Genomic DNA, 22813 nt, shown 5'->3' on the forward strand with positions numbered 1-22813 from the left:
TGGCGTTCTTTGGTGTAATATTTTAGCGTCATTGAATAAAGCATATCACTTTAATTTATACTACTCAGCATTTTATGTAAATACACGATTCGTGCTTTCTGTTAATGATCCTACAAGTTTCATGGGGAAAACTCGATTTGTGAAAGGGTAGAGAATCTATTTCAGATTTGCCATTACTGGCATCTCTATCATGGTTTCAAACGGTCTGTTACTAAGGTTGCCACCTGTCCCGGGTTCCCCGGGATTGTTTTTTGAGCAGCTGTACCGGAAAATTAATATTCTTTCCCGGGACATGAATTGTTCCGATTTTATGCGAAAATGTACATCTAATTTAGAGCTTCGTAGCTTCAAATGAAGCCTCACTTGGTTTCCTTCTACCGCTATTCTTTTTTTTCTTTCCGATCATATTTATATATCCAATCCTGTGTCCGTAAACGGTTAAAACGGGTAAAACACAGCGACGATTGGCCAAGTCTATACTTTTATTTGATTGGTAGCAGAAATGGGAAGTTTACCTTATTACCTAGCAACTGCGCGAGCTGTCGGTCTGCCACGCGCATCTACATCCACGTCAATGAAAAAGCGATTTACAACATACAACTGAGAGGGGGCGAAAAGAGAAAACTTTTCTGAATGAATAAGTCAGAACCAAAGACACTTGAGGGATATTGTACAAAGCAGAACTGACCAGTTAGCTCGTCAACTTAAGCCAAACGCGATAACTGAAAACTGTCCAATAGGAGGAGAGGTAAGCGACCTTCCTATTGAACGATTCTAATATTTGGCTTAAGTTATCTGAGGTGAGAAATGTCAGTGTTAGGTTGTCCAAATTCATTAATTTAAAAGGTTGTTTATAATTTATTACAATACGTATAATAATGTTTTCATTGCTGAAGGGAGTATACCTTCGGACATATTAGGGTTAGGTTTTATAATAAATTATAATTAGACAATATGTATTTACTCATCAAAAAATCTGTATTTAATGTAGAAGGGGACGACGTGAGTGAGTGAACTGCGTCTACGTCAGGACAAATACAAGTAACAGAGGCAATAGAGATCCCTGCTTCTATTAGCATAGTGCATTTGCAAAAATGGTTTAATCATCACACCACCACCCCCCCCCCCCCAAAAAAAGTACTTTTTTTTTTGTCCCGTTTTTTCAAAAAACGTCTGAAACCCTATCTGTGACGAACTTTATTATAAAATGCAGTATATTAAATTATATCCAGTTTCATTTTATTGTGGACATTGTCTGAAAATAACCAGATATTAGACGAGCATAAATTCTTGCTCCTCAAACACAAAGTGTATTTCTGATCTTAGGGTTAAAGTTCACACCTGCATAACTTGCACCTGTTTTTGGACTCACTTTGGAATCACTTTAATTTTAGCTCAATGATATAAGCTCACTGCATGCTGGTTATTTCTATAAGAGTCCATCATGGCTATTATGAATTAATACAATTGATATTAAACAAAATAATAAATAAAACGGCAATGAAACTAATGGTGTCCGGAAATATGCAGTCTCAGAAAGAAGGGTAAAAATGTATACCTTTGCTTCTCACTGGGGTTGTACTCTTGTAACTCTGAGGAACATACCAAAGGTACAAACAGCATTAATGTACCATCAATGTTCCTCAGACTCCATATCTGTAGCTTTAAAGGTATAATTACCTACAGTACAATTGGCAAACCCTTGAGGGTACAGCCCCGCGTGTTATGCTGAGTTTTGCGTGCCTGCTGAGAACTGCATGCAGCTCACAAAGTATTGTTTTTCTGTCGGATAAATTACTGATTATAGCTGTCAAGTAATGCATCCCGTGTGCTTCAGACAAACAGATTATAATGTAATCTGAATGTCTCTTTAAAATAAATGTTAATGGGGGATGTCTTACGTTGCAGAGCTGATGATAGCTAAGCCACAAGAGCCCCGAATATGTGCTGGTGGCCCTGTTTCATCCTAAGGCATATGAAAAAGAATAATAAGAATAATTCTGGGGCTGCATTATTCAGAAGGCCTGATTTTATATCTGCTAAAATCTGTATCCACCTTTTTTCAGCCAGGATGACTGTAGCATATCTGGAATTTACACTGTTAAGCCAAAACTCCCTAAAATACATGTAACACCACTTCATTGTAAAGTGTTTAAGTATAGTTAAAATGTTTAAAAAGACAATTAAATGGGGATGCATTAGTCAGCAGGCCCAATTGTAAAGCTGCCAAGATTTGCATCCCCCTTTTTTCATGGGGTGCATGCAGTTCTCGACAGGCATGCAAAGCTAGGCATAGCACTGGCTCATTCGTGCTAGATGTCAGATGTACTGGTTTTGGATCAGTGGTGTCGGCAGGAGAACAACTGTAAGGGTTTTGGGTCATTTCCCTCTTTGCATCCTCATGACAGAGAGTTTCTAAATAACTATAAGCATTGTATATGGTATATACTGTAAAGATCATCTTAACAGGGAGATCCATAAGGGATGATAGCCATGGAAGACACACATCCATTGATATGCTGAGCATCCAGACGAACTGTGCATACAGTTCTTCATATAGCCCACAAAAGGTGGAGATTAGCGGGTCTGTTAAGACCAAAAGCTTGCAGAGATCGAACCATTTCAAGAACTCTGTGAGGTCTCACCATTATTCACACTAAAGTTATCAGTAGCCTATATTTATATCGGGTGGAGCGGAGGATGGGAATTAAATTTCCTACGACGCATTGCTGGCTCAAAACCTGCATGCAGAGTACAAACAAAGTCATACATTCCTATTTCAGTCATATACGTCCTAGATCAAATCAACACACCACTTAACAACACCAAAAGGATCTAGGAAGGACCCTGGGTTATGTGGGATGCCATTTTATGATTTGGAGTGGTGTGTCCAGGCTGTCCTTACATGAGGGGCCAGAGAACTCCAGCTGCTTGCTAAACATTATTTTTAGGAACTTAGAAGAGCTGGGGTGGTATGTTTATGTGTGTTTGTGGTCGACTTCATGAGGGTCCTGGCGGGGTGTCAATGACAAACATTGTGGTTGCAATATTTGCATGACCCTGAACATGGCGTCTACTTCCTGAATAAAGAGTGTAGCAGAATCCAGATGCTTATTCATGGCTTCTGCATCAAAACTCTGGACCGGTACTTCATGGGCCAGAACCGGCAGCATCTAGCATGACCCGCTTCCTGAATTCTTTCCTTCCACTCCGATTCCCTCCTTGTTACTCTACTCTTCTCGGCATGAGGCCCGCGACCGCGGAAGGAAGGCACTAGGCAAGCCTGTAAAGATGAGGGCGATAAAGGTGGCCCGTGTTCCTTCACCAAGAAGAGATGCGTCAGCCTGGGCACCACTACCGAAACAGAACGTGTTGTCCTTGACTCCGCTGTCACACAGCGACAGGATGGCCTGGCGGCTGGAGTCATTTGTCAGTCTCCTTTAAGGGCCCTTCTAAGGACTTTAAAAACAACTTAGTGACACTCATAAAGACAATAAATTGTGATTTTATTAGATAGGGTTGTCGTAAAATGTCTGGAGAAGGATGGAACTATCTGAAACGTATTAGTTGCTAAGAAAACTACTGGTTGATAAAATATAAAATATGTTTTATGAATCAACACTCCTCCTTGATGGGGGCAGTGGGGGCTCATATATAGGATTTAATGAGATATAATTGTGTCATGAGCATTCATGGTTGTACCAAATAGATGGCTGTACTGAATGAGTTTCTGTGCATCAGCTGCAGCCAGATGGTTCTACAACCAGATCTGGTATTAGTGGCCAATCAAAGCAGCCCAACCCATTCAGGTGCATAGGTAGCCCATCTCATCTGTGATTTAATTTGTCACTCAACCTCAGCTCCCTGCTTATCATCCCAGTTTTGATTGACATATCCCAAACATACATTTCAACTGTACTGTCTGGCTAAAAATTGTATACAATTTGATATACAGTAATTGCACCAAAGATGAACTAAGCCATGACACATTTGTCAGTTTGTATCTCAGTAAAAGACCTTTCAGAGTCATATTTGATTCTTTGTTAACAACATTTGTTGGAACCAGGATGGGAAAGATGCTATATAAAGTGAATTGAACTGAATGGAATAGTTCTCTGGGGAATCCTGGGTCATTCTCACTCAAAATCGCTGGGCTATTAAGATGCAGAGAGTTACAGACACATGAAATGACTTAAGACTTAAGATATCTGCCACCTCCAACCAGTTACCAGGATTATTCTTAATTTAAAAAACTCAGCAAGCCAGTTTAGCGGAATAGCTGTCTGCTGGCGGTTCTGACCCGACACAATGTCCAAAGGGTCACATGTCCACCTTTTTTTCACAGTGTAGCATTAGCAAGGCAATGCAGCAGAACCTCTGAAACAGATCCTAAGATTCATGAAAAAAACCTCCAAAAGCTTCCAAAGCTTCACAGAGCCATGGGATATATTCCACCTGCCTCAGAACTCCCCTCCTGGGGTACCAGGGTCACGCCGGAAACTGTTTGTTGGCTCTTTGTAGCACAGCAACGGCCTTGCGGTCAGCCCAGGTTTGAGGGGGGGGGGGGGGTTACATACCAATTTAGGAGAGCCCTGTTTCTATGTTCCTCCCCGTCCCAGTCTGAAAATAAACTGAGACTGATCCCTCTGTTCCACTCCTCATTAAACAAAACATCCATCTTGTAAATGCTTATCTCGATCAGTATCCTGAGCAGTACAGGGCTGGGGTACACCCTGGATGGGATGCCAGTTCATCACAGGGCAAACAACAGAATGCAAATATAAACTGTTTCTAATGATAATAATAAACATCTATACGCTTATTCGAAGAATGTTGATGATAGTGGCAACTGCTCCATGCATCAGTATGCCTGTGATTTGTTTAGACGCTATATTAGCATTTGGTAAGAATCCAGCCGACCAGCATTACAGGTATTTATTATTCCCATTTGGGGTCCATTCAATAATCAGAAACAGATCAGGGGTCTTGACAGATGAGTGTCCATCACCTCTGCCTGTGCCATGACATTTCAGTACAGGTTCCAGATTACAAGAACAGTTATCGTATCCACACATCTCCTTTTTGCATTCGTCATGCAGTTATTTTTGCGGCCTATAACACAGTGTAGAACTATCCTCTGAACCCCTAAATGTCACAACCACATTGATTGCAAGCCCAAGACACCTGTCATCAGAAAGACTCACTGTAAACCTGGTACCAACCTCCATATGGCACCCAATGCTGTATGTGAAGGACATGCAAAAATATTATACATTCACATGAATAGCTAACACCACATTTATTATGCAGAGCCATATGAGTTCAGGCAGTCAAAGAAATAATTAAATTGAAGGAAAGGGCTTCTAACAACAGAGCTTAATAGTTCAGACTCACGTTTGGTGTTTGGCCATGTCAGCTATGCATAAAGACGTCTTCTCCTTCCCCCCCATCACAGTCGTCCTCTCTGACTCTCTACTGCCGGTCGTGCTGCCTGAGGGTCAGCAGAGGGTCTTGAAGGTCAGGTGCCGGGGGGTCAGTCCTGGAAGAAAGCCGAGGCGTCCGCTCAAGGGAACTCCCGGGATCGGATGTGGAGAACGGGAGGGGGCTATTTGGCCACAGAGCGTGTGGAATTCCAATCAGCCCATATACCGCTGTGCTTGATCATAGGTTTGGCTGGGGGGGGTTGTCACTGGGGAGGGTGTGGGATGAGCGGGGGCTGCCTAGGAGGAGCCACCTCATAGGCTCAGGAGAGTTAGGACCCCTTCACCTGGGATCTTCTGGGGGCTTTATTTGGAGATTTATGGACCAGCTGACTGTCCGCTGACATTTACTGAACTGTACTCTTTCACCATTTCTGTATTACTCTGTTTCATTTAGCCATTTATAGAAAGATCAGAAAACGAGCAGAAAAGAAAACAGTGACAGGTGCTTGTTCACCATTCTTCACCATTTCTAGCAGTTTCCATAGGATCTCACTCTGGATTGTGGGAAGTTTAATTCATGAGTTCACTGGGTGTCAGAGAGAGGTGTGGCCGCTCTGTCAGAAACTGCCACCCAGAGTCTTTGTCTGGCTGCAAGTAGGACAAAATTAGGTCTAAACAGCATCAGGTTTTGGTGGAGAAGTAAATCTTCTGTTAAAACTCACTGAAGAGGCCACCAGGGTCCAGTTGTTCATGGGTCTTTGGTTGTGAGATGCTTTAGACATGCTGAGGTTCCTGATCATCCAAAGAAATGGCTGTTGTCTTCTTTGGCTACCACCTGCTTGAGCTATGACAGGACACTAGTATTACGGCACTGGCTGTGAATAGACTTTTATTAGTCCTTTGATAATTAGTGCTGTAGTCAGTCGGCTAATTCCTTCATGGTGATGCTAAACGTTTGGGGTTCCTGTCATTCTCCGTCTTGTAAATCACCCTCAGCATTGGTGTGTGACTGGAGGACACAAAGTCGCAGGACAAAGGGAGATAGCATGAGGGAATAAAAGGATTAACTCGCATCAGGGGGAGGCTGGTCATATCTTTCAGTCGAGTTCTTGGGTCCAGTTTTGGTTCCCAATACATTACCATATGATGAGGAAGCCCAACTTCAGGTAGTTGGCAGTCTCATCTCCAAACAACAACAAACAACTGAGTTTTGGAAATTTGCTCAGAGGATAAAATTTACCAAAAAATGAGATGTAATTGTGTCATAAACATTCATAGTTGTACCAAATTTATGGTGGTGCCGAATGAGTTTCTGTGCATCAGCTGCAGCTAGAACCAATTTAGAATATCTTGTCAGTTTAACATCACTGGAGGTAGAGTATAGTATTAATCTCTGGAACTGCAAACTAAAGTCGCCCTATAGAATGCTTAATGAAGATCATGATCAAATTCTGGGGGCAGGTACAATTAGGCAACCCTACATTGCATGGCATATCTTAGCTGTGGAGAACATCTCTTCCCAATGTACTGAAATTGTTTATTGAGGACAAGGCAAGGCTTTGACAGATTTTCCAAGCAGGGAAGCTCTGACTACATGCAAATGAGATCTGATATTTTGTCAGCTGTCAGACGAAAGATGAGTCTGATGAATCATGGGAAGAATTTGGCTACTGTTTTGTTACCACTGCCACGAATAAGGACTAGGGGCTGCGAGGTGCAGGGTCTAGTTTCCTTTTGTGCATCCTCCTTATCACTCTTCCCCCTCATGGTTTCCCTTTTGCTGGGTGGCTGGAGTGTCCGGATCAACCTTGATTTACGGTCTCAACACTTGGCATGTCAGAATTCCTGAAGCATTCCGCAAATGGTTCCAATCGGTGCAATAAATTAGAGAATTTTTAGCTGTGTTGGCACCCTCATTTAGGGTCACCACCTAGTCCATGTCAGGAGGACACTATGAGCTACTTCAGGTCTTACAAACTATTTTAAAACTGAAAGGCTCCTGTGCTTGGCAATTTGTTCAATTCTACTTGTGCTTTTATTGTTTTTTTTTCCTTGATTGAAAGACTCATCCAGCTGTTTCACATTAACATTAGTGGCACATACATGATTATAGGAGACTGACCAATCACCACCCAGCAAGAACTCAGTGCTAAAGGGAAATCCAGGTCATTTTTACTGAAATGGTAGTTTACAAACCCTGCCATTGCTCATAGTGTCCCCCTGACATGGATTAGGTGGTCACCCTACCCTCATTACAGGGACAACTTACAATTTCATCCCAGAAAAAGACACAGACAGTGCAGGGACCAAAAAGAGCACATTGTGTAGATGGTACAAAAACACTCAGGTTACAGAGGTATAAAATAAAACAAAACCCAATAATTCACAAACATTCTATGACTGGAGAACAGGAGGAACAAATCAGTACATCTGCCGTCACCTGCCTCTCCTCTCAATACACCCTCCACTGCCAATCAAACACCCTTAATGAGGAAATTCACCAAGAAATTCTTACTTGTAACAATGCGAAGCACTATTGTCTAAGATTTAGCTCTTTATTTATTGCCGAACAATTTCCAAGTGTTGTGTGCTCAGGTTTTCAGACAACTTTTGTGTTGAGTACATTGTCAGGAATGTCAGTTCACCCTTGTTAAAGACTACAGACCCAAGGACAGTAGATTCATTTCTGCTGTGTGCTCAGTGTTCTACACTGAGGAGTGATTCACTATTGCCTTCCTATGTTTTCAAATCTATAATTACCAAAAAGGTCATTTTCATTTTATGGTGCCAAGAGGTCCTTACACTGGATGCCCTGGAACACTAATGTGTTTCTTCATTCATTATCTTTGCCACTGCTATAACTTTATTAATGGGAGACTGTGGCAGTGGAATACAGACGGAAAGATCTCTTAACACTTTGAAAATTACATCAGAAGTTTCATCCATGGAACAAAAAAGCAGTCACAGACTAGTGTGTTTGTGACTGGTACAAGAAAAATCCCAGTTTCTTTTAAATCTGTTGCGCTGTTGTTTGGCAAGTTGATATGTCAATATCACCATGTTTCATGTACAGTACTTCCAAAACCAGCAGCATCACACCAGACTCAGAATTCCTCTACACTCTATCTCTGGCCATAACACAGTTATCGCAACAAGCTCCCCAGCTGTCAAAATGGAAACCCATCGAGAATCGAAGCTCTGCTTTTCTCTTTTTTCACTTGTCTATAAATTTCAGTTGGGCTGCATGTGACATTTGGACTCATATTGGCAAACAAAATGACTCAGAGCATGGTATAGCTGCATATCTTTTCATGTGTCCTCTTGTGTTGAATATCCTCAAATTCATTCATTTATATGCTAGAAATACATAGCATTTTATCAGCTTCATGGATGTGTCATCAAATGGACTTTCACATGGAATTGCCCAGCTAGTGTTTATGTTTTTGTCCTGAGCTCTTGGACTTCCACCAACCGCAGGACTCCAGAAGTTGTCTTTAGACTGAAGATCTGCCCCAGACCCCTTCCCCCAGAGAGTCGGCAGGGAACGGCATGTTGAAATGCTAAAATGTGTGTGTTTATATAAAGTGGACACTTGAACCTCCTGGCTTGCTGAAGCAGAGGGAGCTGTTAATGCTGCTGCCCCAGTGTAATTGAAGAAAGTCACGCTATCTCCAGATTAAGGGGGGGGACTAGGAAGAGAGGCTAACCGAAGATGGATGGAGGTGTACCGATGACGTGTGACATGCCTGTCATTAGCTGGAGTTTGGGGCAGGCTGCCAGAGTTCAAGGTAGAATTTCCATAAAGTATTTCTTAGCATTAGCTTAGCAAGTTGGGTACGAAGTTCACAGTAACATCTTATCTTCATCCCTTTTTCTTGGGGGTGCTTCAGCCTTCCATTATATTGCTAAGGCTTTTTCTGCCTCATGTGCAGTCGGCTTGCTTTGGCCATTAATTTCTGACCCAAATTTCGCTCTGCACCCTGAGGGGGCATCGACATGGCAGTATTTTACGAATCTATTCATAGTTTTTTCTTTTGTATCTCACATTCAAATGTTTCCAAACAGTGTAACAGTTCATGATCGGTGCACTAATTAAATCTGAATTTCCTTCATAAATATTCCCACCATATTGTATGACAGATCTCTGAATCTGAACTGAATTCAGAGCAGAAGCTAAGCCTATTGTTTTTTACCCAGAATTCTCTAACATTTCTTGTCTCCACAGTCTGTTTTTGTTGCTCACAGTACCAACCAATGGGGTGACTGGAAGCAGCAGGATAAGGGTGGAGTCTCGCAGCATTAAGGGAAGTTGCCGTACTCTCCCCCCAGCTATCTGCCCACCTCCCCCTCTGGCTTCCAGCCCAATGTAGTCCCCAGATTCCTTCCTTGTTTGGTGCTGGGCTGCTTTTTTCACACTAATGGAACCTGAGAGAGGCCTTCCCGAAGAGAGGATCAGCCAGTCCATCGGGGGGGGGGGGCATGGGTGGACCTGGTGGGCGCCGGTGCCAAGGCCCCCGCAAGCCCAGCTGTCCTCTCATTAGAGTCAGCTCAACTCAAAGGCTGGTGCCGACACCACAGAGGCTGCTGCTGTTTGTGTGAGATACCAGAAGAGGCTTGGGCAATAGATACATCCATAAAGGACTGTAAGCCTACAAAAAAAGAGAGTACACTATAGTGTTATTCCAGGAAGCTGGCTATAAGAGTTACTGGGAATGTCACACGTGCAGCAAAAAGACTTATAGCTTCATAGTCCTTTAGGATGCTTGCCCCATGATGTCAAAGGGTCTCTAGTTTGTCACTATTGCTGTTTTCTTTTCAGAACACTCTGTCCCTGCTCATTAATGCTGGCCATTTTCAAAGAACCTAAGAAGCCAAATGGGTTGTTTTCCTCACACAAATAGTTCACATGTAGAACGCAACAGCCCGATCAAGCTAAGATCCTCTGACGTGTCTAATAACCACACAATCCTATAATGACAGGTGGAAAAATACAATAGGGAGGAATACTTTTTGGCTTGTAAGTGCAGATTTGTTCACAGATTATGTACGTGAATTATGCATATATGCAGCTTTGTTCAATCTTCAGGAGGAGGCCAAATGAGTTACCAATTATTTAAGCTCTCAACCGGCTTGTGCCCTCAAAACCACTCCTCCATAACTCCTTTGATCACATTACTAATTCCACACATGTGCACAGTTGTGAGCTATTTCAGCAATCGGGAGACGGAGGGGATCTAGCTTTCTGGCACAGGACCAGACATAAATCAGAAACAGTCCAACAGGTTTAACCAAAAGAAGCTGCAGTTTTGTATTTTGCAGGCATTGTGTGATGACATTTGTTTTTGAAGCCTTGAGAGTTGCTGGTCTTTCTAAGTATACTGATTGTTCCCCTAGGTTTTGCAAAGGTAAGGGTGAAGACCACTGAGTTCTTCTGTTTGTCATTCAAGCTCTTGAGTGTTGAACTTCCAGGGTGGAGGTCGGAAATCTCTCTTCAGTTCCAAACAGATCTCCTTCTATCAACAGTAAGTCATAAGGTCCGGGGGGATTGTAGAATTTTTTTAAGGCATGGCAGAAGTGGTGCCATAATTCATACGTAATTCATATGTTATCATTAGCCAATGATATGTTTTTAATCCATGATTGACAGGGAAGGGGCCACTCCAGGGGCCAATCAGCTTTCAACTGAGGCCAGTGTCTCTGTGGCCCCACCCCAGCATATACCTCGGCATGAAGTATATATATGAGAGACTTTCTGGTTTGCTTTGTTTAAACAGTGTCTGAAGACAACATTATTTGTGTAGAATTCAGAATGTTTTCACCTGTGCAAACAGAGCAAAGTTGAACACCTTACTTCCCCTCCCCCTTCCCCACAGCCGGGGTCTTAAACCCAGCCTAAACAGGAGCCGACTTCTTTGTTTTTCATGATTTTCGGGCACTCAGATATATTGACATGCTGGGGGCAGGTGGATCAAATGTCAACCCCAATTGGTTCAACCATGATAATCTATTTATTGGCTTTAGCTTAATTCTGGAATTTGTGGATGGTTGTGTTTCATTCATTCTGATCACGCTTACACACGATTTTTATAGACCTGCAAACAACAAATTATTTAATCCTCAGTCTAAGGACGTATTCCTTCTCAATCAGCTGGTGCCTTCTTCAAATTTCAAAATACTCTAAAATTGTACCTATAAAAAGTATTGCACCAATATTTTAATGCATGCCATAACCCGTAACTTCCTGAAGCAAAACATAACCGCAACATTCATTGGACAAAAACAAGCCATTTGAGATTACCGTTGTTGAATCAGTGAAGGCCTCTTTTGACTGGTGCTTTTGTTTCCTACTACATGTGTCATAGGCTGCAAAGCATCCTTTAAGCTAACTGGTCTCAGAACACTAAAGTCACTACATAATTAACTACGGTGCTTCACTCCCTTTTTAGATTTACTCAATGCGACCTTTGTCGTGTGTGTGACCGCGCCTCATCTTAAAACCTAAGTACGGATCCTTCAAGGAATTCAGTTCCTGAGATAAACTACACCGGACCCTATATTCTTCTTAGTAAGTATTAATGGCCTGTGATTTGTATTTATGATGAAATAACGATTAAAATCTAATTGTAATCTTCTTGGGGTGCGCCTTGACGCTAACGTTGCATATTGCAGCACCTGCTGGGGTTCAGCATTTGCCAACTTCCAGATTAGTGTGGGGTGTGACAGCTGGAGAAATGCTTGTGACTGTGGCTGTCAGTTAGAGGTTCTCCTCTGAGACCTGGGGAAATACAGCGAAATCGCAATGCTTAATTGCAGAATCGTGCAAGTATTGTATGTGTATCATATGGTTCTCTCATCTGTCGAGAACACATTTGCGTATGGTAAGCTGTATAAATTTATTAGGGAGAACTGCATAACACATGAAATAGATTCTTATTTGCCGTGTTGAACTTAAACAAATCGTTGCGTTTTCCCAAATAATTAATGTATACTTACGCAAATGAATTTACATGTATAAATCTCTGTAAACATCACTAGTCGTCTACTTCCGGTAACTAGTTTCATTTTCTAATTTCAACTCTGATAAACACAAGGTCTTGCAGCTTGTAAGTATTTATCTTGTATTTAGTAAACTACAGATTCCCGTGTTGTACTAGCAGCGGTTTAGCCACGTATCTGCAATGTAAACCACGTCACATAATCGCCCCCTATGAGCGATCTTTGTGTTTCATTTGAACGTGCAATCGCTTAGTAGAATGAACTTAAAACATCAGAAGTAATTCTCATGTATCCTTGTTGAAAAATGTAGTTTATTAAACACATCTAACTGTAAGCTGTGGTAATTGTTCTTCTTTGGGGGGCAGTATCTGTCACCTTTTGACGTTTCATTCGTTTTTTTTAAGCCATGGAAGATCTAAGCAGCGCAAACACACAGTTCGCTCTGAACCTCTACCGGATCCTTTGTGAGACCAAAAGCAATGGCAACATCTTCTTCTCCCCTCTGAGCATCACCTCGGCATTAGCCATGGTCTACCTGGGCGCTAAGGGGAACACCGCGGCTCAGATGGCGAAGGTAGGGAGTCCGGCTGTTTCCATATGGCTGTCTGCTTCAGTGTTGTAGACCAAGAACTACGGGGCAAACATACCAGCCATTGTCTGTTGGAACAGGAACAAATAGAAAAAAATGAATCCACTTTGACAAAGCTATGCACTAAGCAGGCAGTAATGTTACACTGAGATGGCTGGGATCAAATTTCAGCCTGAATCTGATCCTCCTGGTATACAGGAAATGTTCACTTTTACTTATATAGATCCATTCCAGATACAGTGATGACCTTGCATGTGAGGTAACTATCAAAATAATAAGAATCATGTTTAAAAAGTCACAGCTACTGCTGTAGGACAAGGGAAAGTGTCTCAGATGAAAGGAGACACACTTGTGAGGTAAAGGAACAGAGGGAAAATAGTGCTGTGAGGAACTGGTTCCTGTTTAACAGGAAAATGTATTTTATTAGACAGTACAACACCAATACTTATTTAAAAAAAAAAACCCTAGATTCCTCTCTGACTGATTATGGCTCTATAGTGTCCTTCACTCATCCAGTTGGAGTTCCCTTTATTTCATGGTTTCAGCAAGAATAATTAACCTCTTGTTATCAGATAGTACAGTGTTTGTACTTTGGTTGCCCATGACGACCAGACAAACAGGCTTGGCTGTTACTATGAAAGATGCAATAAATCTTTTGCAAACTTATATTTTCCTTGACTCAGTGGCTGCAGGACTTGAACGGACTTTGTGACTTTCTGTAAGCAGTATGATGTGCAACCCTGTCACCGCGCTTTGGCATCTTAAAATGTAGAAGTTGCTCAGTAACAGATACTGTGAGGTTCTGGCAGAATGATGCTGTTGGACTCTGGTAGATTGTAGAAACATGTCATTAGACCGTAACAATACCCTTCATTTTTTTTTACAGGGTCTTTCTTTCAACACAACGTCTCATGTCCACTCAGATCTACAGAAGTTTATTTCCGATATTAAGAAACCTGATGCCCCTTATCTGCTGAAACTCGCCAACCGTCTCTATGGTGAAAAGACCTTCAGCTTCCTGCAGGTGAGTCACAGTCAGTATTTTCATACATCCTCCTGTGACTCACTACAGCAAACATCCCAACTGCCAGAGAACTTACAAATGTTACAATAAAGTAGCAGTAAAGTTCAAATTCTTATTTATGAATAGGAACAACTTAAAATGGCATTCTGAACTATCACAGGAGTTCTTGGACTCTACACAGAAGTTCTACAACGCAGACTTGATGCCAGTGGACTTTATAGGAGCCTCAGCAGCATGCAGGGGCCAGATCAACCAGTGGGTGGAAGAGCAGACCAATGGTGAGACCATTTGTGTAAATCAGGGTTTTAATTTAACTTGTATGATGTGCCACTACCTCCCATCCAAAGTTTTAAAAACCCAAAGTAAATTCATGTTTTAAAACCCTGTTTCCAAAATCAGCCTTCAACCAGTAATCTTCCCTTTGTAGGTAAAATTAAAGAGCTTTTGAAACCAGGATCTATCAACTCCATGACAAGAATGGCTCTCATTAATGCCATCTATTTCAAGGGAGACTGGTTGAAAAAGTTTGATGCAAACAACACAAAGGAAATGTCCTTCAGAATCAATCAGGTAAGATCATAATTCCTTATGGTAATGGTACTACTTAGCAGACTTTCAGAATGTGTCATTTATCATGGTGTGTATATTTCTTTACTTGTTTTGTTGCCAGAAAGAGACCAAGCCAGTGCAGATGATGTACCAGAAGGAGAAGTTCCCCTTCAACTACATCTCAGAGTATGAGCTTCAGGTTTTGGAGCTGCCATACAAGAGCGAGGAGCTGAGCATGTTCATCCTGCTGCCCCAAGAGGCCAAAAATGGCTCCAACCCCCTGCAGAAGGTGACCCCAGCTTATAGTCACATGAAATCATCATTGGTGATGACATGTCAGACTCATTGGATCAGAAGCTTCAACCAGTACTTAGAAAACAGAAACGTATGCAACAAAGCAGCTTTCTGCTGCTAATGGTATGAGTAATGAAGAGTGTAGGTTAACACCAATATACCAAGAGCAGCTATACAAAGTAAACATTTAAAAGCCTTCAATATACATGTTTAAATTCATAAGACCTTCATAGGTAACCTTCATATAAGCCTGTGGTTCCCAGCTCAGTGCTCAGGACCCGTCTCCAGCCACTCCATACAGTACTTATATACAGTTACTCCACCTGTCCACGAGGGTGTCACGTCAGACGGGGAGGCGAACAAGGAAGCAGGCGAATAGCAGCCAGGAGTTAGGGAAACGTGGGTTTTTAATGGAGGGACGGACAGGCACGGACACCACATGACAATACAATGACAGATCTGGGGAAGACTGACTCAGACGAGGACTAAATACAAAAGACAAGCTAGACTTAATAGGACACAGGCGATCACAATCAGGGCTGAACACGAGGTAACGAGGTGGGCGTGGCACACATTAGGAGCGGACGGAGCGGGGCGTGACAGAGGGGCTGCTTGGCAGATGATTATTGAAAACTTACTCATATATTTCACAGACACCTTGGACAGGGGGAACCTGACAAAGAGATATTTATAGAGGTATCATGGTAATTAGTTTCAGGTGCTCAAAACTCCAGTGAGCCTGAGCCAGAAAACATTATCCAGGCTTTGGGAAGTTCTGGGCTTAGCTCATGGTTGTACCTAAGACACTGGATCATACCAATAACCACAAGTTAAAATCATTTGCAAACTGCAGAGATAAATGAATCCAAGTGGTTGTTTTTCCTTTTTGTTAATATCGTTTCATTCCCTGCACATTAAAGCTGGAGAAAGAGCTGACGCTGGAGAAGATACAGGAATGGACAGAAAGGCACAACATGGACACTGGGACAGACATCTGCGTCCACCTGCCCAAGTTCAAGCTGGAAGATGACTACGAGTTGAAGGCCCCCCTGGTTTCTCTGGGCATGACAGACGTGTTTGATGCAGCACAGGCCGATCTTTCTGGGATGAATGGGACCGGCGGCCTCTTCCTCTCTACCGTTGTCCACAAGTCCTTCGTGGAGGTGAATGAGGAGGGCACAGAGGCAGCGGCAGCCACCGCTGGTATCGTGGCTTTCGCCATGTTCAGAGAAGAGTACTTTGTTGCCGATCACCCCTTTCTGTTCTTCATCAGACACAACAAATCCAAGACCATTCTCTTCTTCGGCCGATTTTCCTCACCGTAATTGAGCAGCTGACATCTACCTATGCATTTCTGTTAATCATTGCCAGAATACCTTCCTGTAGCTTGTAGATGTACAACACACAAATACATACTTAATTCCATTATGAATGATTTATTTTATTTTTTTGATTAAAAGCAATTTTCAAAATGTCGACTGTTGCTATTTACTGTATAAGAGTAATGGTGGAAGAAACTTCTTGTGGTTGATATCTTTCTTTAAAGTAAAACTCTGGGTGTGCAAAATCTTTGGATTTATACAGTGAAACTAATCTTGGTGATCCGGATATCTATTCCTAGTCATTGTGTTTACTACTCTGTACTATCTTTTCTTAAAACTATCAAAGTATATGTTTCTTACACTTATTTTTGGTGTCACTGATATGTTCTTCAGAAATTCTATGTGAGTATGGTTCTCTTGATATATTTAAATACACAACATAGAGATACATATTCAGGATCCCCACACATGTAAAAGCATTAAAGTTTCTCTTCAAACACAAGTAGTCTATTATGTAAAGGAGGAGGTTGGGCAGCAGTCCTGTTAATTTAGTGTGCTAATGTGGAGAAAAAGTTGATACGTTTCTGAGTTTCTGTTTTTTTTCTTTCGGCAAATTCTAGTTGGGTCAATCTGAAAGGAATGCAATTTTCCCCTTCTGGCGTTTTAGAAAACCATGGTGTTTTTTAATGGGTCAATTTTACTGATACAATTGACTACATACAAGATACATACTAAATACAAATAAAATATTCAAAGCATGTACTGAATTTAACAGAAAAAAAACAGTATACAGTCATCTTTCTTGATTCCTCCTGCCAGTATTTGTGACTGTGACATTTTCTTTTTACCATGTAATATAGAAGTCAATATGTACGGCTAAGTTGTTGCAAAAACGAGCGGAAAAAATAGTCAATTATACCTGTAATGTAATGTAATTCTACCTGTTACAAATATAACTTAAGTCGTCGTTTTTTGAAGTGTCCAATTATTTTCGCTTCATATAATAGAGTTAATATCGTTTTATACAGTATATTAAAAGCAAAACACGTAAATAACGATGTAATTGCATCTTAAGTCCGCCTGGTGTCACCCTATATTTTTTTCTTGTAAATAATCGGTCCCCTTCGGTCTGGATTAAACCATAGAAACAGGACATGAAGAATAGTACATATTAAATAAACGCAACTCCGAACGCAACACCATCCTAACTAGTATTGTTACAAATAAAGTTTCAAATATTGTTGTTTGTATTGGCATTAAATAGCTTTAAATATTTTTGAATATTGTCATTTTGTTTGGAATAAGTAGGTGACGCCCCTCTGACTTGCTGACGATAGTACTGTCCTATGTCATGGTTCCTAATTGATCGTAAACTGCGATACTGAATCGCTGACATTGTTATTTCAAAGGAGATTGACCAAAATTCACGCGTGCAGATGCGCTTTCGAAAAGCCTTGCTTGCAGAGTTTTAGCTACTACGCTCTCATTAAGCGTTTACAAAAGACTGACGACGATAAACAGAGGAAGATGGCCGGGAGTGGCATGGCCCAGAAGACCTGGGAGCTCTCCAACAGCATGCAGGAAGTTCAGAGTATAGACGAGATTTACAAATACGACAAGAAGCAGCAACAAGAGATCCTGGCCGCCAAACCGTGGACTAAAGAGTGAGTTTGCGGTGCCCACCTCTAAATGACAGAACCAGGGACGAAGGGGCCCGTGAGTCTTTCCTGGATTGGCATGTAGCGGTGGGCCGGCTTTCTCATTAAAAGCCCTCATACACATCACAAGCTTCGATGATGGATCCGTGAACCCTATCTGATATGAAATAACTGGTTAAGTAGTTGTCCACTAGTTAGGAACTTTCTAGTAGTAATATTAAATATAAGGCGGAAAAAAATATTTTTACAGAGTAGAGTGGAAGGACATATCTAGATACAAGAGTTTGTTTACCAAAAAACGATGACTGTCAAAGTTATTCTGTATTTGCACACGTTTTTTCATAATAGGGTAAATTCAGGGAGTCGCGTATACGATGCATGACTATGAAGTATGTCCGTGGAAATAACTGGGAGACACTGTATATGTATGGGTCTTTTTTTTGCATTTTTGCACATCAGCCATCATTATTTCAAGTACTGCAAGATCTCCGCCCTGGCCCTGCTAAAGATGGTGATGCACGCTCGGTCAGGAGGCAACCTGGAGGTGATGGGACTGATGTTGGGGAAGGTGGACGGCGAAACCATGATCATCATGGACAGCTTTGCCCTGCCCGTGGAAGGCACCGAGACCCGAGTCAACGCGCAGGCGGCCGCTTATGAGTACATGGCGGCGTACATCGAAAACGCCAAGCAGGTCGCAGTCCCTTTCGTTGCTTGTATACTATAAATGTATTTTTAAATATTTTAAGCTTGTTTTGGACACTGTACGTAAATTTTTATGCACGCAGTGCAGGTGGCATAATTTTATATTTGTTTTGACATTACATGTAACGTATTTACTATTTTATACGAATCGGTATGGATAACGGATTTCCTCAATCACTGGATCTCTTCCTTTTCTCCGTTCTTCGGTATTAGGTTGGACGCCTGGAAAACGCCATCGGCTGGTATCACAGTCACCCAGGCTACGGCTGCTGGCTCTCCGGCATCGATGTCAGCACACAGATGCTCAACCAGCAGTTCCAGGAGCCCTTTGTGGCGGTTGTTGTAAGTATACCGCCATACGCCAAATCGAACATTTTTGTTACCCGTTTTTTACGTTTAATATGAGTCGTGTTTAATTTGGCATCCGATTCATTTAAATGTGTAAACTTGTTCCATCGTAGCGTGCCTCTTCTAAAGGAAATATTTGCCTAGTATAATTTTGAGTTGCATTCCTTTCAGATTGACCCAACTCGAACCATATCTGCAGGTAAAGTCAATCTTGGAGCCTTTAGAACATACCCAAAGGTAAGAGATTATTTTTCACTTAGAATTATTTTTTTCCAACACAGCATACAGCTTGAGCGATATGATTGATTAAATATGTTTTCTTAGACTACACCATTGCTAAGTATATGTACTGGGTACTGATCAGTCACTTTTCTCAGTACAGTAATTGCTTATTTTATTGATTTTGTCCATGTTAATATATATGTATATAAATTTCACTGAAGCATCAAATACAGTACTGCTGTAAAATAATACTTGTAGAAATGGAATAATATTACTGAGCTTGTTCCCCATGCTGTGTTGTTGATTGTATATTGTAGACACAAACTCTATTTGAGCTTTCATAAGTTGCTGATGTTTTGAACTGAAATAGAACAGCATGTCTGAAAATCTTTGCTTTCCTCACAGGGCTACAAGCCACCGGATGAAGGGCCCTCGGAGTACCAGACCATCCCTCTGAATAAAATTGAAGACTTTGGTGTGCACTGCAAACAGTAAGCAGCCGGCAGGGCCAGTCTTAGTCCTGTAATTGGTTAAAAATAAACGGGTGAATGCCAAGGAAAGGCAGCATTTTTCCGTAATGGATTCCAAATGGCCACATGATGCTATGACCTACAAACGATAAGGTCATAAAGACATAGAGCTGTTCCACATTTAACATTTGCGGGAAAACTGGTATTGAAATTATACTAGTCATGGTGTAGTTGACAGTTTCAGAGGTCTGAATTATCTGAGACAAATCACTGTTTTCTGGCTGATTTTATTGTATGTGGAGGATAAAGTCATAGAGGTATGTTTTTCGTAAATGCAGTTTTTTATGTTTAGGTACTATGCCCTCGAAGTGACTTATTTTAAGTCCTCCCTCGATCGCAAGCTGCTTGAGCTCCTTTGGAACAAATACTGGGTGAACACTCTGAGCTCGTCCAGCCTGCTGACAGTAAGTGCAACCGTGCGGCCGCAGTGCTTGGTTTGGTCCGTGCCCGCCTCGGTTTGGTCCGTGCCCGCCTCGGTTTGGTCCGTGCCCGCCTCGGTTTGGTCCGTGCCCGCCTCGGTTTAGTCCGTGCCCGCCTCGGTTTTTGTCATCTGGTCTTTCACCATTTATATGTCAATTCTTTGGATGCACAACGTTTTTGCATGATGTTTATTTTTAGACATGGGCCAAAAGGTGTTTTAGTTATGTCCATGTACTCTTAGTATTTTGAGTAAGTAATTTTGTAAAAAGTAGTTTTAATTTGCCTGATATCTTATGCATCTTAGAACTGGTTCTGAATGTGCTGCACTATCCAAACAGCATCATGCATTTGGACTGACTGATTACTGGTTTAAAAAGATCGCCAATGCAGTTATTTCACTATGATTTTATGCATTTTGTATCTTCTTCATCACTGTGTGTGATGCTTGCACTATGAGAGCCTGTTATATGCTTTCATTGTGCTTGTGCACAATGACAGTAAACTTGACTTTGGCTTGATGATGTCATCCGTGTGGGTGGAAGACACCACCTCGTCTTTCTTTAGCTAACATACAGGGGTTGTGTTATGTAACACATGTTATTCGACCCCAGATCGATTTTAATGTGCCACTAATGAATGTGGTCCCACGGCTTGGCGTGACACACCTTTTGCCCCTCCCCCCAGAACTCAGACTACACCACGGGGCAGGTTTTCGACCTGTCTGAGAAGCTTGAGCAGTCAGAGGCCCAGCTGGGGAGGGGGAGCTTCATGCTGGGCTTGGACACGCACGACCGCAAGTCTGAGGACAAGCTAGCCAAAGCCACACGGGACAGGTATCACCCTTACTTTACATTGTACTGCCCTGAGATCTGACCGCTGAATTAGTGGTTGTTTGACCATTTCCCATACTGCTGTTTCAAGACAGATTCCAGAGTATGTCATATGCACGGTAGGCAGTCAGTTCCACTATGCAATGAAAATCTGCAGGTCCTTCCTGCCATCCTTAAACACAAAACGGTACCACTTTACAATAAGGCTCCCTTTGCCACTTGTAAATGGTAGTAAGTCATTAATAAAAATAAAACTGTTATAACTTGTTTAAAATTGTCTATTAATTTACAAAATATTACAACCTAATTAATAACCGTATTATAAACCATTCATATACCCTTTATATGGGTAGCCTTATTGTAAAGTGGCACCCACAAAACAAAGATCAGAAATACAAATTAAGGTACTTCCATTGAGACAATAAATAAAGTTGTGCTTATAACAATAAATACGTAGACATGGTGCAGAGTAATGTTTTTGAGATCTACCTTGTTTTTACCTGAAATTTAACACTCATATTGGGCACTTTTCAGCTGTAAGACGACTATAGAAGCCATCCACGGGTTGATGTCCCAAGTCATTAAAGACAAGCTCTTCAATCAAATCAATACCTCTGCCAATTAGGCTGGTGGAAGGGGGCGGCTTTGCTCCACGGCGGCGCCTGGCCGTATCGCAGACATCCTGCTGTGTGAGTGTGTAGTGGGGCTCTAATTAGTGTCTACCGTTTATCTACGGCTGTGTTTCAGCTTTATTTGGTTCATTTCCACCATTGTCTGTCATTTCAGTGTATGTTCAATAAACAAATTTTTGACAGACTTTTTTGACGCTTGGATTAATGTTGTGTGGTTGCTAGTGGGAATGTTTATATATGACATAATGACTAACTTGTATTTGTTTAATGACTAGGTTGTTAGTTTGTTTATGTGCAGTATTATAAAGACAATTGAGATTAAGTCTGTTACAAAGGGTAATAAATCATTAGGTTTTTGAAGTTTGAGAATGAAACGTACTGCCTTTTGTCAATCTACTATTGAATAATAAGAAAAAAATGGATGACCTTATATTTTAGGGTTCTCACAGTAAATCTATAAAAAATCTGAATTTAATTACTGATAATCACTATACTATAGGCCAACCCAGATACTTTATACTTCACAGGGAGAGTCTCAGGATTAATTTAAAAGCATTTCTTGAAAGTTACCAGCTACTTTCCAAATGCATTGGGTGGTCTGCAGTTCTAACTAATGTATTTTCTTTTTCAGTGAACAGCAAATCTGACATCTTTCTCGGTTCAGTGTAAACCTACACTGTGACATTTACATCAGCAGGGCCCATGTGAGCCATCACTCACAGGCAGATGCCTTACAACACAACACTGTAATAAGGGCCGTGATTTGTCTGTCACTGGCTCATTTTTGGCTCTGGTTACATAATGGAATTAACATGATCGACATGCTGGTCCAAAGATAAACACAGTGCCCCCCCCCCCCCCCCCAGTAAGGGAAGACTCAGGGTGGTGTCTTCATTAGTTACACAGCCTGTAACTATCAGGGTTCATCAGCCTTAACTGTGCCGGTGATGCAATACAGGAGCTGGAGAAACTGTGGTTCATTCACTCCTCATTTCTGTCTGTTCTTCATCACGGAGGACTTATAGGGGGCCTGTGTACTTTTACGCCATGGGGGGTGGTACTATGTAACAGTTTTGTTTATTTTTAAGACAAAAAATGCTATGTTTTGTTTCATATGGTTTTGTATTTCTGAATCGATTTGTTGAATGGTGTTGACAGTAGCCCTACAACTGAATATTGGACTTATGACATTGGAACAAAGGTCTGTAGTTTTTAACCCGCATAAGGCCTTTTACTACTTAATTGATAAGTGTGTAAATGGATTAGATTTC

General features: G+C 41.6%; 3 protein-coding genes across 8 annotated transcripts in view; 2 read left to right on the plus strand and 1 right to left on the minus strand.

The window, feature by feature from the left end:
- Nucleotides 1-5492, minus strand: part of mylk4b (myosin light chain kinase family, member 4b) — a 42545-nt gene extending 37053 nt beyond the window's left edge. Inside the window, exon 1 of one of the 2 annotated variants that reach the window (XM_023823515.2) lies at nt 5395-5492. In XM_023823515.2, the coding sequence (XP_023679283.2) occupies nt 5395-5450 (56 nt within the window). In that variant the 5' untranslated portion in view covers nt 5451-5492. Of the gene's footprint in view, nt 1-363; nt 428-5394 lie in introns of those variants that run through there. The other variant, XM_023823516.2, reaches the window with a different exon arrangement.
- A 4224-nt stretch (nt 5493-9716) lies between these two features.
- LOC111850058 (leukocyte elastase inhibitor) lies at nt 9717-17164 on the plus strand. 5 transcript variants are annotated; one of them, XM_023823519.2, is made up of 9 exons: nt 9727-10945; nt 11071-11155; nt 11870-11988; nt 12824-12993; nt 13895-14032; nt 14193-14310; nt 14460-14602; nt 14703-14870; nt 15796-17164. In XM_023823519.2, the coding sequence occupies exons 4-9, from the start codon at nt 12826-12828 to the stop codon at nt 16198-16200; spliced, it is 1140 nt and encodes a 379-aa protein (XP_023679287.1). In that variant the 5' UTR covers nt 9727-10945; nt 11071-11155; nt 11870-11988; nt 12824-12825; the 3' UTR covers nt 16201-17164. The 5 variants fall into 5 exon arrangements, with proteins under 5 accessions (XP_072569057.1, XP_023679287.1, XP_023679288.1 ...); XM_072712956.1 differs by lacking the exon at nt 11071-11155 and having other exon boundaries at nt 9717-10945; XM_023823520.2 differs by lacking the exons at nt 9727-10945; nt 11071-11155 and having other exon boundaries at nt 11663-11988.
- Nucleotides 17165-17518: 354 nt separating this feature from the next.
- Nucleotides 17519-21730, plus strand: cops5 (COP9 signalosome subunit 5). The gene is made up of 8 exons (XM_023823523.2): nt 17519-17861; nt 18315-18549; nt 18774-18902; nt 19080-19145; nt 19536-19621; nt 19953-20064; nt 20765-20913; nt 21445-21730. The coding sequence occupies exons 1-8, from the start codon at nt 17725-17727 to the stop codon at nt 21533-21535; spliced, it is 1005 nt and encodes a 334-aa protein (XP_023679291.1). The 5' UTR covers nt 17519-17724; the 3' UTR covers nt 21536-21730.
- The last annotated feature ends 1083 nt before the right edge of the window (nt 21731-22813 follow it).

Source organism: Paramormyrops kingsleyae, chromosome 1 (assembly GCF_048594095.1).
Source record: "Paramormyrops kingsleyae isolate MSU_618 chromosome 1, PKINGS_0.4, whole genome shotgun sequence".
Classification (NCBI taxonomy): Eukaryota; Metazoa; Chordata; class Actinopteri; order Osteoglossiformes; family Mormyridae; genus Paramormyrops; species Paramormyrops kingsleyae.

Bases quoted from the DNA above. Each gene is read 5' to 3' on its own strand.
- cops5 (XM_023823523.2), top strand. From the start codon at position 17,725: ATGGCCGGGAGTGGCATGGCCCAGAAGACCTGGGAGCTCTCCAACAGC. The intron at 17,862-18,314 runs GTGAGTTTGCGG...TTTGCACATCAG, and splicing joins GCCAAACCGTGGACTAAAGA to CCATCATTATTTCAAGTACT. The intron at 20,914-21,444 runs GTATCACCCTTA...GGCACTTTTCAG, and splicing joins GCCAAAGCCACACGGGACAG to CTGTAAGACGACTATAGAAG.
- LOC111850058 (XM_023823517.2), top strand. From the start codon at position 12,223: ATGCTTAATTGCAGAATCGTGCAAGTATTGTATGTGTATCATATGGTT. The intron at 14,033-14,192 runs GTGAGTCACAGT...GAACTATCACAG, and splicing joins AGACCTTCAGCTTCCTGCAG to GAGTTCTTGGACTCTACACA. The intron at 14,311-14,459 runs GTGAGACCATTT...TTCCCTTTGTAG, and splicing joins GGTGGAAGAGCAGACCAATG to GTAAAATTAAAGAGCTTTTG.